The sequence below is a fragment of the Amblyomma americanum genome, chromosome 9 (genome assembly GCF_052857255.1).
Source record: "Amblyomma americanum isolate KBUSLIRL-KWMA chromosome 9, ASM5285725v1, whole genome shotgun sequence".
Classification (NCBI taxonomy): Eukaryota; Metazoa; Arthropoda; class Arachnida; order Ixodida; family Ixodidae; genus Amblyomma; species Amblyomma americanum.
This window is the reverse complement of record NC_135505.1, coordinates 93,226,576-93,239,830: the sequence shown is the minus strand read 5'-3', so window position 1 is coordinate 93,239,830 and position 13,255 is coordinate 93,226,576. Positions and strand designations below refer to the sequence as shown.

At 45.0% G+C, this 13,255-nt stretch overlaps 1 protein-coding gene across 50 annotated transcripts in view; it reads right to left on the bottom strand.

The window, feature by feature from the left end:
* The window catches only part of LOC144103794 (CUGBP Elav-like family member 2), a 541,184-nt gene that overhangs the window by 31,199 nt on the left and 496,730 nt on the right, over positions 1-13,255 (bottom strand). For 28 of the 50 annotated variants that reach the window (XM_077636467.1, XM_077636478.1, XM_077636475.1 and 25 more), the window contains 4 exons: positions 12,287-12,373; positions 9,294-9,353; positions 6,735-6,830; positions 2,248-2,340 (listed from right to left, as the gene is read on the bottom strand). In XM_077636467.1, coding sequence (XP_077492593.1) covers positions 2,248-2,340; positions 6,735-6,830; positions 9,294-9,353; positions 12,287-12,373 — 336 coding nt within the window. The remainder of the gene's footprint in view (positions 1-2,247; positions 2,341-6,734; positions 6,831-9,293; positions 9,354-12,286; positions 12,374-13,255) is intronic. The other 22 variants (XM_077636494.1, XM_077636496.1, XM_077636485.1 and 19 more) reach the window with 1 other exon arrangement.

Below are 13,255 nucleotides of genomic sequence, written 5' to 3'. Positions count from 1 at the left end.
CATTAAGTTTCGCTAAGCACTAAAATATCAACCACTAAGTAATTTATCATTTTCCCCCGGTGACCTGAAAACTAATACAAAAGCATAAGTCTATCTACTGATTCCACAACAAGATAACTCGAGCAACACAAGAGGAAAGTTAAAAGAACTAAGACTTGTGTGCCTCAGAAAAGGGTCATAAAACAAAGTGCTGGCAGCGGCAGGGCAGACTAAAACAATCTGGCAGAAACGTACGTAAGGTGCGTACTATTAAGGAAAAGTTTGAGGGCAAAGGGAACAAAGCGGGGGGAAAACTGGCCACACACAGAGGCTGCTTCCAACACCACAAAGCAAAGCCCCTCACTGCTTTTTCGGCCTGATCCCATTCAGATTACCACTGCCAAGTGACAAAACCTTCAGCCAGGTAGGCTCTGCATCTGGTGACCCACGGCTTAATCAAGAGACTGAAATGACCTTTCATCCCGCACCCAGGGTTCCCCTTTGAACTTTGTGCTGAAACCTGCTGCTAGTGCTGAAATCTTTCTCAAATTTCCCATCTGTCCCTCCACATTAAAGAGGTCCAGAGCCAGAACAAAAGCAACTCATCTGTATACAGTGGCATGGCACAAGGGAAGCTTTGGCTAAACAGTGCCATCCAACAAGGTATTTCTTTTTCTACACAAGGTTGGATCAAGGTCCCATTTCCCAAGCATTTTTCCTCAGATTAGCCAAGCACCAGGCCAGGGGAAAGCTCGCACCGATTGTATTGGGTCACTGAGGATCAAACCCTGCACCTACCTACCGCCTCAGAGGCGCATGCGATGCGGATGCTCAAACCACGATGCCATCGCTGTGGTCGACCTGCACATTTACCTTAGAAGCCGTCATTTTTTGTTTTCTCCCATAGCAAAGGCTTTTTCATTTCGATGCCAGTTTAGTTTAACAATGCGTTGAGCTCTGGTGCTATTCATGAGGTCTGAGAAGTAAGAAAACTAGTTTTCAGCTTGGCCACCAGGAGAGTGACCAGAGTTTGTTCAGCCATTTGGGTCGACTGCAGCTGTCATCAGCCATGAAAATAGAATAAGCAGCTGTCGCAAGGCTGATCTTATTAACTTCCATCCTCTATCCAGACATCACTCCCTTAGTGCACTCTGCTGATTGAATGAGCTGTCTAAATCCCCTTTTCTGGGCACCTGGTTCGCCAATGAAGTGGACTCCTAGTTTCACTGCAAATACAGGATACCTCCAAACGCAACAACTGTGGGAAGTTTGAGCATAAAGAAACAGACAATCCAGCTATATAGAAAGAGAGATTTTCAACAGGTGTTGTGCTATAAAAAGTGGAGACATCATGCCACTGGCTCCTGCAAGATTAAATAATTAAAAGCCATTAAATCCATCTTTTCAAATTCGCACAGAACTTATTTGCGGGTTTCAATGCACTAGCAAATGCTTAACTTCTCTTCAAAGGAAGCCTGATAAAGTGAAAAACATAAAATGTGGGTCTACAAATAAACAAGCAGAGATGGCATGTGATTGTGTCGGCTTGTGCTGCTGCCAGCGGCAGCTATTATGTCAAGTGAAGCAAATGTTGTCTTGGCCTTCAAGATGAAAGTTGTTGCGAAAAGTTCAGACAAGTGTTTCTCAATTAACCACTTGGTCAAGTGCAACTGACTGTAGACCTTGTCAGCTGCCAGCCATGTGTGTGTGCTTGCAATCCCTGAACATCCATGACGTGTTGGAGAATGTCTCCACAGAAACCAGTTATGTTCTGAGCTCGCTTACTGGTGATGAGATAGATCAGACGGCTTCTGCACCGAGGGGAGCATGCGGTGGTCACATGACAGAAAAATGTCATGTACACTCTGGTGTGACATGAAAGGGAACATGCATGCTTATGCTCAAAAGCCTATACAGTGCGTAACTGCAACTTCCAATTAAACTGAAATGCTGCCCTGGCTCCACCAACGTCTATAGTGCATAGTGCACTTAAAAAGGCTCCCCCTGAAAATTCGAACAAATTTTCAGTCTCTTTCAAGCTCAAACTGAAAAAAGCCAACTTTATTTCCCCTAGTTCTTGGAAAAACTTGAAATTGTGACAAAGAAATAGCATGACCACAGGCACCAACAGGCCATGTTTGAACCTGTGCTTGAGATTAGATTTTTGCACAAACGTCAATTAACTGTTCCCTTTCATATCAGACCACAGCACACAAGGGGAGGGTAAAAGGAGGGTGAGAGAAAATGAAAAGAGGTGCTGAAGCTCACCCGCCGCTGACAGGCCCGGAATGCCGGCAGAATTGTTCCCGCTGCCGGCTGCCGCTAGTGCTGCCAGGTTCTGCACTACCATGGGGTTGATGCCTGTGCACAGGATGGAAAGAATGGGAGAGAGAGAGAAAGAGAAAGACAGAAAACTCTTGCGTCACTGCACTTCTAAACTACAGGTGGTGCCTGTGGTGACGATGAAAATATCTTTGACTAAACTGCTCTGCTTAGGAGGAAACAACCGTCTATGCCCCAAGAGCATTCATTGTGTCACAATGAAATGATGAACACACATTTGCTGCTGGGCCAGAAAAATTCTTTCTTGCATCCATGAAAGCTTATACGTTGGTGTAACATGGCAAAGCCTTTTACCGTAAAATTCCGAGCAAGCGCCGCCAGTCCTGCAAGCCGAAATTATTGGCAAAGTAGGGGGCGGGGTGCTATCCCGGAATGGCGCCGTAATTCAAGATGGCGGCGATATTTTCCTCTCACAAAAAAAAAAGCGCAGTGCACATCGATTTAAAACGTCCTGCCGTTCTCTCCCGCTCGAAGAACTCGAAGAGGGCATCGTCCACGTATTCACTAAACACCGGCGCAAATTTGCTCAACTTTCTTCGAAGTTTTGCTTTCCCACAGCACCTTCTCGAAATTCTTGTCCCATTCCTGTATACATTACCGGTCGAGCGTGAAGTGTAGAGTCATTTGGTGCATGTTCTTTCCGTTTTCCGTTGCCTTTGTACGACCTCAATTTTCTTCACCACTTGTACGAATGCACTGCCGACTTGACAACACCAAAACAAGACTACAAATGGCGTGTGGCGAACGAGCATGCGAATGGCTTGAAAAGCAGGACTGGATTGGATTAGATTCTTGGACTGGATAGTGCACACTAGTGTTGCCCGGGTGCAGTGCGTGATAACAGTGCTGAGCGGGCAGTGGAGGGTGCTTTCCCGGAACGGCGTAGAAATGTAAAATTAACAGTGAAGTTAGGGGGGGGAGGGGAGGGCCTTGCATGGGTGGGAGCACTTGTTTGGAATTTTACGGTAAGTTACACTTGGTAACAGCTTTCCTTGGCAATGAAAGGAGGTTATCGGGCCGTAACTGTGTCATTCTGCCAAATAGCTCATGACAGCATGCCTGGTGTGTTGCTCTCCGAAAGGTAAATTCACTCCATTGCTGGTGCAGCTGGCGCAGCTGGCGCCATCTATTGAAGCTTATTGCAACTACACGTGCCAAGCAAATTTACTGTAATTAAGAAACCTGTTTGCTTTTTCTAGGCTCTTAATGTAGAAAGCCGGCAGATGTATTAGAAATATACCTTGGATAAGGAATACTGACAATATACTATGTTTTAAGATAACACTAACAACTACAAGCAGGGACTATAGCTCAACGTGTCGGAAGAGAGAGTATCTTTTGACCCTGTAGCTTCCGTCCCATTGCCAGAAAAGGCTGTCACAGAGTACAGTAGTACAAGCACACTTTGAAGACCTTGCTCTAATATTGCTAATATTACATGGCACACATAGCTAACATCCTTGGCACTGCTCAATGTGCATGGGTACTGACAAAAAATGGCTAATATCAGAGGTCTTTTGTTACTGTGATCCTTCTTGACCTGTAGCACTGGCGTACTTGAAAGAATGAATGATGAGTAAATAAAAGGTTCCTTCCCTAATGGCTTCCCTCTTTCCCATCACAGAATTGCAAGGCTAAATTTCAAAATATTTACCACACAAAAAAACATTTACACATGCTGGAATACAAAGTGATGACTGGCCCAAGAAATTAAAAGAAGATGCGAGACTTTCAAAGCTGTAAAAACCGCTCCAACCTGCATAAGAGCAGAATTTAATTTTGCTAATCTGCAGTATTCCGGAGAAAAAAAAAAATAAAGCAGCATTGGCAAGCACCCCAACCCGTTACTAGAGGCCTCTTGCCACACACGCCAGAGCAGAGTGCAATTGAAGCGCACATTATTAGCCAGCGCGACAAAGTAGTAACCACAACATCAAGCTCAGTTTCTGCGCTCGCACAGGCATGTGCAAAATGTTAATGCTGTGTAGCTTCTTTGCAGACACACAGAAATTAGCTAAGCAGCTTGCACAAACAACAGCAACAGTAAATATGTGCGTGATGCGCACATTGAAACAATGGGAAAGGCTAACTGGGCATAATGATACATGCCATTTGCATGAATAAACAAAAAGACGCAATCAATGGGTGCTCTGGCACAAGACAGCACAAGTGGTCTTAAAGACTTAAATTTTCTACCATACCGACTGCATGGACTTGATGTACTGCAACTTACGTATGACTCAGAACAGCAGCTCGGCAAAGTTTGCTTTGAAACAACAAAGGCCTACACTCCGTCTCATACTTAGCAGGCAACGCCGCCAAAGCTAGCACGCCTTTTTGTGCAGGCTAAGTCCGCGCCCAAAAAGTGGTTCACCATACAACCACAGAAACCACAGATTTATTTCGTCGTGGCAAATTTCAGGTACCGTGAATGGCAACCTCCTGCACTTCATTTTACCACTTTTTCGTCCTGCGACTTATCAAGACTTAGTCCGAATGATATGTGGTGTGATACGCAGCTCGCAGGGCTAATCGCTTTTGCTCCATTCACTTTGACAGTGATTTTTCAGTGCTACCACTTAGTTTTATACTGCGATTTGTTTTCGTCCAAGCACTTACCCAGGCTTCTCTAACTGCCCTTTTGGCTTAACTTAATGCGAACGAAAATCGACAAATAAAGAAGTGTGGCCATTACAGCCCATTTTGTGCAAATGCATGTTCTGTGAACCACGTGCTACCTTTATTCTGGGCAAACTTAAAGCCCAATTTTGAAGAAACAATACTGACTAAACATGCCCTCCTCATTGCACTAATGAACTATAAGCCCGAAGGTGCATACAGAATCACTTTAAAATACACGACACTGTTACAACAATGCAAAGGACAATGTACAAAGAACAAATGGAAAGACAACATGTATACAGAGGAAGAGATGGCGGTCATTCCCTACGCTCATGGTATGTCGCATCATCTGAAGAAGGTAGCTACAATGAGGAAAAAAAAAAAGTTTTTCGCAGCGGAGGATAAGTTGGAAAAATTAGTGCCGCTGTCAACAAACATGCTGGTAAGAATAAGAACAGTGGATGCTGCACATGCCATGAGTAAGCATTTGTGCTGTGTAGAGAGGAGACGGTTAATGAAATTCCCCTTCCTGTGGAAACAAGTATATATAAGCCAAATGGGACGGTACTTTAAGATACGCTTCAAAGAGCATCGAAATTCTCGACGAGCTGCTAAGCTCGAGTCTTGCCTTGAACTGTTTGGAGTGTGGCTGCTGCCATCCGGAATTTGATAGCATGACGATAATCCACAAGAACAAGAATCTGAAGACTCGTGAAGTGGTCGAAGAATTATTCATTCAGAAGGAACGAGACATAAACGCCGTGTAGCCATCAATTAATCTGCACAAAAGTGAGATCGCGTTCATGCAATTAGTGCTGGCTTCCCCTGACTGACTTACACCAAAAGAGTACAGGATGAGTTTTTGTGCATGAGTGGCCTTCAAACGCAGGGGCCTTTAACTTTTTTGTACGTTCTTTTCATTTGTTCTTCCCAACTTTTTTGTATACGCATGCTTTCTGGATAAAACCATCAGTTGATAGCCACCGTGCTGTCTTGCCCTTTCTTGTTTTTCTGTCATCTTCTGCACCGTTGTAGCAATCAACTCTTCCAACTTTCTACCCTTCACAGGATAACAAAGAAACCGGAACCGAGACACAAAATCTGTGTCCACGCGTCTTTGTCCGGAATAGTGTGCAAGACATTATTAGCATACGTGGATCACCATGCAGAATTTTCCTTTGACCAGTGGATAATATACAATTTATTTTCTTTAACGTTCCGGTTCCAGTCTCAACAGCTGAAAGATAGCTACAGAAAATGATGTTCAACCTACCCAGCATTCCACCTTACTAGTGTAGAAGACGAGTTGAGGCAATGTTGAGGCCATGTGAGGCAAAGAAAACCATGACACAGTCACCCCAACTCTTCCACAAGCTTGCTCCAAGAGCCAGAATGACAACACATGAACAAGCAGAGATTCGATCACAGCTCCTGTGTGCCTCACAGGAGCTCAACACTGCCACAACTGAGCTGCGATTTCACAGCCACTATTCAGCTGCTGAACCGGAAACTCAAACTATGTGAAAAAACAAATTAGTTTTCATTTTTTATTCAGCATAGGCAACTTAGACGTGGCAATTTGTGTTTACCAATTTCTTGCACATCACTCCAGAGAAACAACATAACCGACCAACGATTCGTGCGCTACTAATCTAATTTGCAGGGACAAAGGCACGAGAGCCTGTGCGCACACTGTTTGACCACCACAAGCAAACGGTCGTCCGCAGTGGCAAAATGAGGGCAAAGAGGAAAGAAGATGGGCGGGAAAGGGGGTGGACACGCTCTCTCACCTGGGTTAGTGGCCTGGGCAGACATGTGGCGATCGGTGGTCAGTACCAGGCAAGAGGGGTGCAAGGGCTGATCGGGGGGGAGCGTGGTCGCGTGCACTACGCGTTCAAGCCCCCGCGCGCGCCACACCGCACCCCACAGGAGGAAGCCACAGCCATGATGGGGAGGAGGAGGGGGTATGAGGAGGAGCGAGCAGCGCCACACGCCAGACAGGGCAAAGGCAGGGAGGGGCCAGGGACAGAGTGTGTGAAAAAAATATATATAAAAGAGACGGGATGGGATGGGGAGGACGGGAAGCAGGAAAAAAAAATAAGGATTGGTGCCATGGGAACAGGACTTCACACATCTGGTATTCTTTAGGGTCACTTTGAGTTCAGTACTCTTTACAGGGGTGCAACAGTTTGTTAATGGGCAGTAAGAAGAATGAAATGCGGAAGAAATTAAAAAATGATGGAATCCAGTGCTATGCACTTTCAACACTGATGGAATTGTTACTGTTGCATTTATGCAGGTCATGCTAGTCACTTTAAAAAGTCTCATCCTGTAAATGGAGGATCGGGTACCCAAATGGCAACATTTTCATTGTCCATCTTGAGCTGCAGTTGTTATTGCTTCACATCCTTTCTCTTGTTACAATTACAATTCTCTTTGTTTGAGAAATCTGTTCTAGAGAATAAATCTCCCAATTTCTGATATCACCAAGGGTAGCTGTTATGCCACTCCATGTTTACCCAACTATACGACCCCTAACCTTTCGTTTCACGACAGTTTCCCACTATAACTGAGCAGTGTGCAAGCATTTCATTAGCTTCTGTACTTCGACCCCAGACTCACGCATTAAAAAATAAAATGCTGCACATTTCAAACTTTTTTTATGCTTGTTTTAGTTGTTAAACAATTACAGAAAAACATGCAGTTTTTAATAGTTCTTTCAGGGTCTGGGGGGGGGGGTTTCTGACAAGAAAAAAAAACATAACGTTAGTGATGCCCTTCTGTTGTAGGTAAAGGTTTGCTGCAATCGACAAAAGCAAATTAAACACGCAGCACACGCCACAAGTAGGGGAAAAAAAAGCATAAAAGCACGCATGCAGCGAGGAAGCTCCACCGAAACCAACACTTTTAAAAACCACGTGCAGAGTAAAAAAGCTCGACACGTCAGCATGCACACCTTGCTCTGATTGTTAAACAAGCGGGAACAAGCGCACACCCCAACTGGTGCGACGGCCACAATATAAGTACGCACTGAAACGTGGCACGTGGGCAAAAGCGCCAGAAAGCACCCAATCTGGTGCGAAAAATGGGCTCTCAGCAACTCCGGAAAAAAAAAAAAGAGAAGACCGGCTGTGACATTCAAGTGGCTCGCTGCAGTTCCTTGGACGGTTGTCCCTGCTGTCGGCAACAATAAAACCAAAGAAAGGCCCCTGATCTCCAATTAATCCTCTCCATCCGCAGTCATTCCCACGACTTCTTAACCAACTAATTTGGGCAATGTAGGAAGCAAGCTGCCAATTCCATGCAATGCAAGTTCCAGCGGACAGTACAACTGCCAACGAGAAGACTATTTCCTTAAAGCGAAATACCTCAATTCAAATTTACCCCCGCGAATGTCGCCTTGGTTTTACTGAAAGCTGCCAAAATTTATGAGTTTATGAAATATTTCTTGCCCTGCATAATGTTGTGCAGAGTCAAGTTTAACATTGAAATTACAAGCAGTTTCCCGGTCTGCAAATCTCTCGCACCAATTAAGAAAATAGCAGACACCCTGATTCCATGCTGACATGCCATTGGAGCGATTTGTTCCAAAATCTACACAGGAATGAAAATAATTATCCATCTTCGTTGGCTCAATAACCAATGAAATTGCTTCAAAAGGCTTTATAAAAGGCTTTTTCAAAGACTGCGTGCAGCCCTTTTTGGTATATCTCTTTTTATATATTTGAATGTCAGCTATAAGGTGCATTTTTCTTTTTCAATTCTTGTTTTCATTCATTCTGTGCAAAGATGTGGCCTGAAACGCACCTGAGTAAACTGCAAACCAGAATAAAGGATGTGCACTTTACGTGCATTCCACACAAAGCTAATCAGAATACTGTGACTTCTCTGGAGTGCATAAAGCACAGATATTTGGGCTTTAAGAAATTCTGCCCCAGGTAGGAAATGCCGAACGCTACAGGCATGACACCCTGGATGAGGTTGAAAGAAGCTCTGAAATCAAACCACCATCACAACAGCAAGTACTAGGCACTGATGCGAGATGTCTTTGCGTTCGGTGAGAAACAGCACAAGAGGTATATGTGAAAAGTACAACAGCCACGTTGATTATATCAAATAATTACCTAAACTCATTAGAATGATTGAGCAGCATTCAATTTTTTTTTTGCACAAAGCAAATCAGCAGCGAACAAGAAGGTCAGTCCCTCTTCTTTCACCAGCATTGAGATGACAATTTCGAAACGTGATGTAAAGAAAAAAAAAAACAGGTGGTTGCTTGGATATCGCCACGATTACTATCGAAGAAGTTTTCATGAAATGTCGAGTCAGCAAAAAACTATTTCACTCACCTGGACTATTGGCTAGGTTTGCGAGTGCAGCGAGGCTTTGTAAATTCGCACAGCTGAGGTCTGAAATGAAAGAACAGGAAGCAAGACACGGTAAGACTTGAGTTCAAAGACTTACAGATATGATAACCTTGTGGAAAGTTTCCTGCCTGCGATAATTTACTGGCAGTCATTGCAGATCACAAAGCATTTATCTGCAAACCAACAATTGGAGAAGAAACCTGGCCATCTCTGCATTGTGGATTTGGCTTGGCAAGCTCTTGAACCTGGCAGGAATTGAAATTAGCATAATGGCATGAGTGCGATGCCATTTTGCACACTACTGTGGTTTATGTTTGCATCATGACCCATGTCTATTCCACACACAATCATCCAATGTTTAATGCCATCTTCCAAGTGCCATTTCCATGACCTAAAGGCACCTCCTGGTTTGTCGATTCTGGACGATGACACTGCTAAAACCCAAGAATTTTCGCCTTCACCAGTGGGCGAGCATCAAGGCTGTCTACACTTTGCGGCACGGCTTTCCTTGGTAATGAAAGGAAAGGTAGAGTGGCGGTGCTTCGTAAACTATGTCATTCCGCCAATAGGCTGGCTGCAGGACATTCGCCTCATATGCTGCTCACCATGCAGTTTTTCATTCTGGTGTTAGAGCAGCTGGCATCGAAGCAGGCTCCAGCTTTTTGGAGAAAACACGGGAGCAGCAAAAGTCCCATTTTGGAACAGGTTTGGAGCAGTTTGAATATACAGGCTATTTCGGAGCACTTTTGGAGCAGTCTGGCAACATTAAATGTGACAGTGAAATTTTGTTTGCAACTAGTCCAAAAACTTCACAAGAGCCAACACCTCGTCATAGAAAACATGAAGGAGGGTTCCTGCTTTGGAAGAGCATTTGAAATCTGTCAAGCATCTGAGCAACGTTTTGAAGGAACAACAACTTTGCTCGCAGTGTTTTGTCACAAAACGCAGATGACAGACAACCGTGCCTCATAGATATACTTCGGGCCGCCGCAGTGGCTCAGTGTTTATGGCACTCGGCTGTTGACCCGAAAGACGCAAGTTTGATCCCGGCCGCGGCGGTCGAATTTCTATGAAGGCCAAATTCTAGAGGCCCGTGTATACTGTGCGATGTCAGTGCATGTTAAAGAACCCCAGGTGGTCGAAATTTCCAGAGCCCTTAACTATGGCGTTCCTCATAGCCTGAGTCGCTTTGGGACGTTCAACCCTCATAAACCATAAACCACTCATAGACGAACACCTTGGCTGTCCAGTTTTGGCTGAGAATGCCGTGAGGGCATCATATGACTTTAGCACTCGCTCAACACTAGGAAGCAGTGTCAGCCATCTGCTGTTCATGTGCCACAAAAACTCTAGCTGGGTTAGTCCTAGATCATTCAGCAGCTCCTTCATGTCTGCATGCCTCGTGGCAAACTTGATATAGTAGCAGACATGAGTTACAAGAGACTCTACATCCACGCTGAACATATCCAGCAGAGCAGCAAAAGCGTTGTGAACTTTGTCGAGGCCGCATTCACCAATGCTAACCATGTCGAGGCTCACTTCCTTCTTTAGCCTTCGCTTAAGGCTTATCATTATGTTAGGACCGTCACTGTAAAAACATATGTTCTTGTTGCGAACATCACTGAGGGCATCCTCAATTCAGGAAAACAGCTCATCAGAGGTAGCATGGCCCAAATGAAAGGACTGTAGATGCTCCACCACAACATTTTCAGTGTTAGCACAGTAGTAGCAGACAAGCACGCCCAGCTGTCACCTTGGCCTCAGGGATTGGGCTCTCATCAATCATGATGGTGTAAAATGTGTCGGGCATAGCACGCTCCTGAACTACTTTTGCTCACCACATGGCCCCAGGCCATCAGAAATAATGTACGAAACATACGTTTCATAGCGAGCGCCCAGTGCTGCCCAGCCGACAATACCACTCGGCTAAATTTGGCGCTATACACTTGCAATGGGCGTAAATCGCCGTTTAGACGCAGCTTGGCGCAGCAGATCAAATTGGCACAGCATGGCGCAATTGGCGCAGCCCTTCCGCCCCTGCATCTATGAAAGTTTCTTTGAACCAGATGCACCTAAACAAGTGCAAACAACTCTTAACGCTGAAAATGCACACTTATGTTAGAAGTATGCCTTAAATAACAAGTGTTACCAATACACTATGTTTTCAGAGGAAATTAGTAACTGCAACCAGGAACTAAATTCATAGTGTAGGAAGAGAAGGCCTGTTTCGGCTTTGTAGCTTTGGAACCACTGCCAAGAAAAGTTGTTGCAGAGTGTAGTGCACGAATGAGATGGCTAGAAGAATAAGAATGGGCTGGAGCGCATCTGACAGGTTCTCTCAGGTCATGAATGGCAGTTTATCATAATTCCTGAAGAGAAAAGCATACAACACCTGCATCTACGGTATATACCTGTGGGGTGAAGGCTGACGAAAAGGGTTCAGCTTAAGCTATGGAAAGAAAAATGGTAGGTGCGACGTTAAGAGACCGGAAGCGGGCAGAGTGGGTGAGGGAAAAAACACGGGCTAATGACATTCTAGTCAAAATCAAGAGGAAGAAATGGGCTTGGGCAGGACATGTAATGCGAAGGCAAGATAACCGCTTCTCCTTAAGGTTAACGGAGTGGATTCCAAGAGAAGGCAAGCGTAGCAGGGGGCGGCAGAAGGTTAGGTGGGCGGATGAGATGAAGTTTGCAGGCATATGGTGGGCGACGCTGGCAAAGGACAGGGTTAACTGGAGAGACATGGGAGAGGGTTTTGCCCTGCAGTGGGCATAGTTAAGGTGATGATGATGATAGTCTTGACAACACCAAGTGCACTTTCTCTGTGGCCTGGAGAGCTGAAGGTGACAGGTGGCAACAGGTGACTCTTTCTGTGGGAACCATGTAGTAGGTGAAACTGGCTACAGTGTTCCACTGGTTAAGTGTAACATGTGGCAAGACGAGGGTGACAGCAAGGCAAGAGAGCGTGGACTCACCGGTGGAGTTGTTACCAGAGCTGGGCAAGGCCAGAGCGCTGGTGACTCCCTGCCCCGTGAGACCCTGGAGCCCCAGCGAGTTCAGCCCTGCAGAGAGCCAAGCCGAAGCTTCACACCATCGAAGGTCACATCCATCAAAGGCACCAACTGTCTTCTAAAACAATTAACTATCAGCAGCCCAATCAGCCTTTCACATTCTCAACATGCCCCAGATAGCAAACAGAATTTAGTATACACGGTTCAACATTCCAAAACTGTATGTGGACTATAACGGATGTCCTAGCAGAGGTCTGTCGAATAGTTAGACCACCTGAGGTTGTTTAAACATGCACAAACATGGCACAGCCAATGGGTGTCTTTTGCGTTTCACCTCCGCCAAACCGTGACCACCAAGGTTGAGATCGGATATCGCATCTTTGAGCTGAACAGCCGAACATCATAGCCACTGCAATCGGTCAGGAAGAAGCATTCAGAAACCTTGTCACTTTATTGCTACGACTTCCAACAAATGCAACATGTCTGCCATGCTTTGCTACATGTGGTGAGTCTTCAGTCAGCCATGTGAGTTGTGATGAGACACACTTTCACAGAAGGTGCCACTCCAGCTGGTCCCACAGAAAAAACATAAAAGCTCAAGTACTAAAATATGAATTAAATTAAAGACGCACTGAGGATAAACTGAAGTACACCTGTGTCGATTGATTACTGATTGCTCCTTTCACTGAGCTTTCATAAACAAGAATGAAATATACAGTTTGTTTTCACAAGCAAACTGAGATGGCACAGAGAGTTGCTTTGTTTGCAGATCTCCAAGCCAATAAAAATATGTCTTGAATGCCCTTAAGTGAATGCCTTGAAAAATGCCTTGAATGCTCTCACGCGAACTGATGTTTTTGTGCCTTTATGATGTTTAGTTGTTTTGTTTTGTGCCAAGACATTTATTTCCAAATGTGCCCATCCTCGTACTTT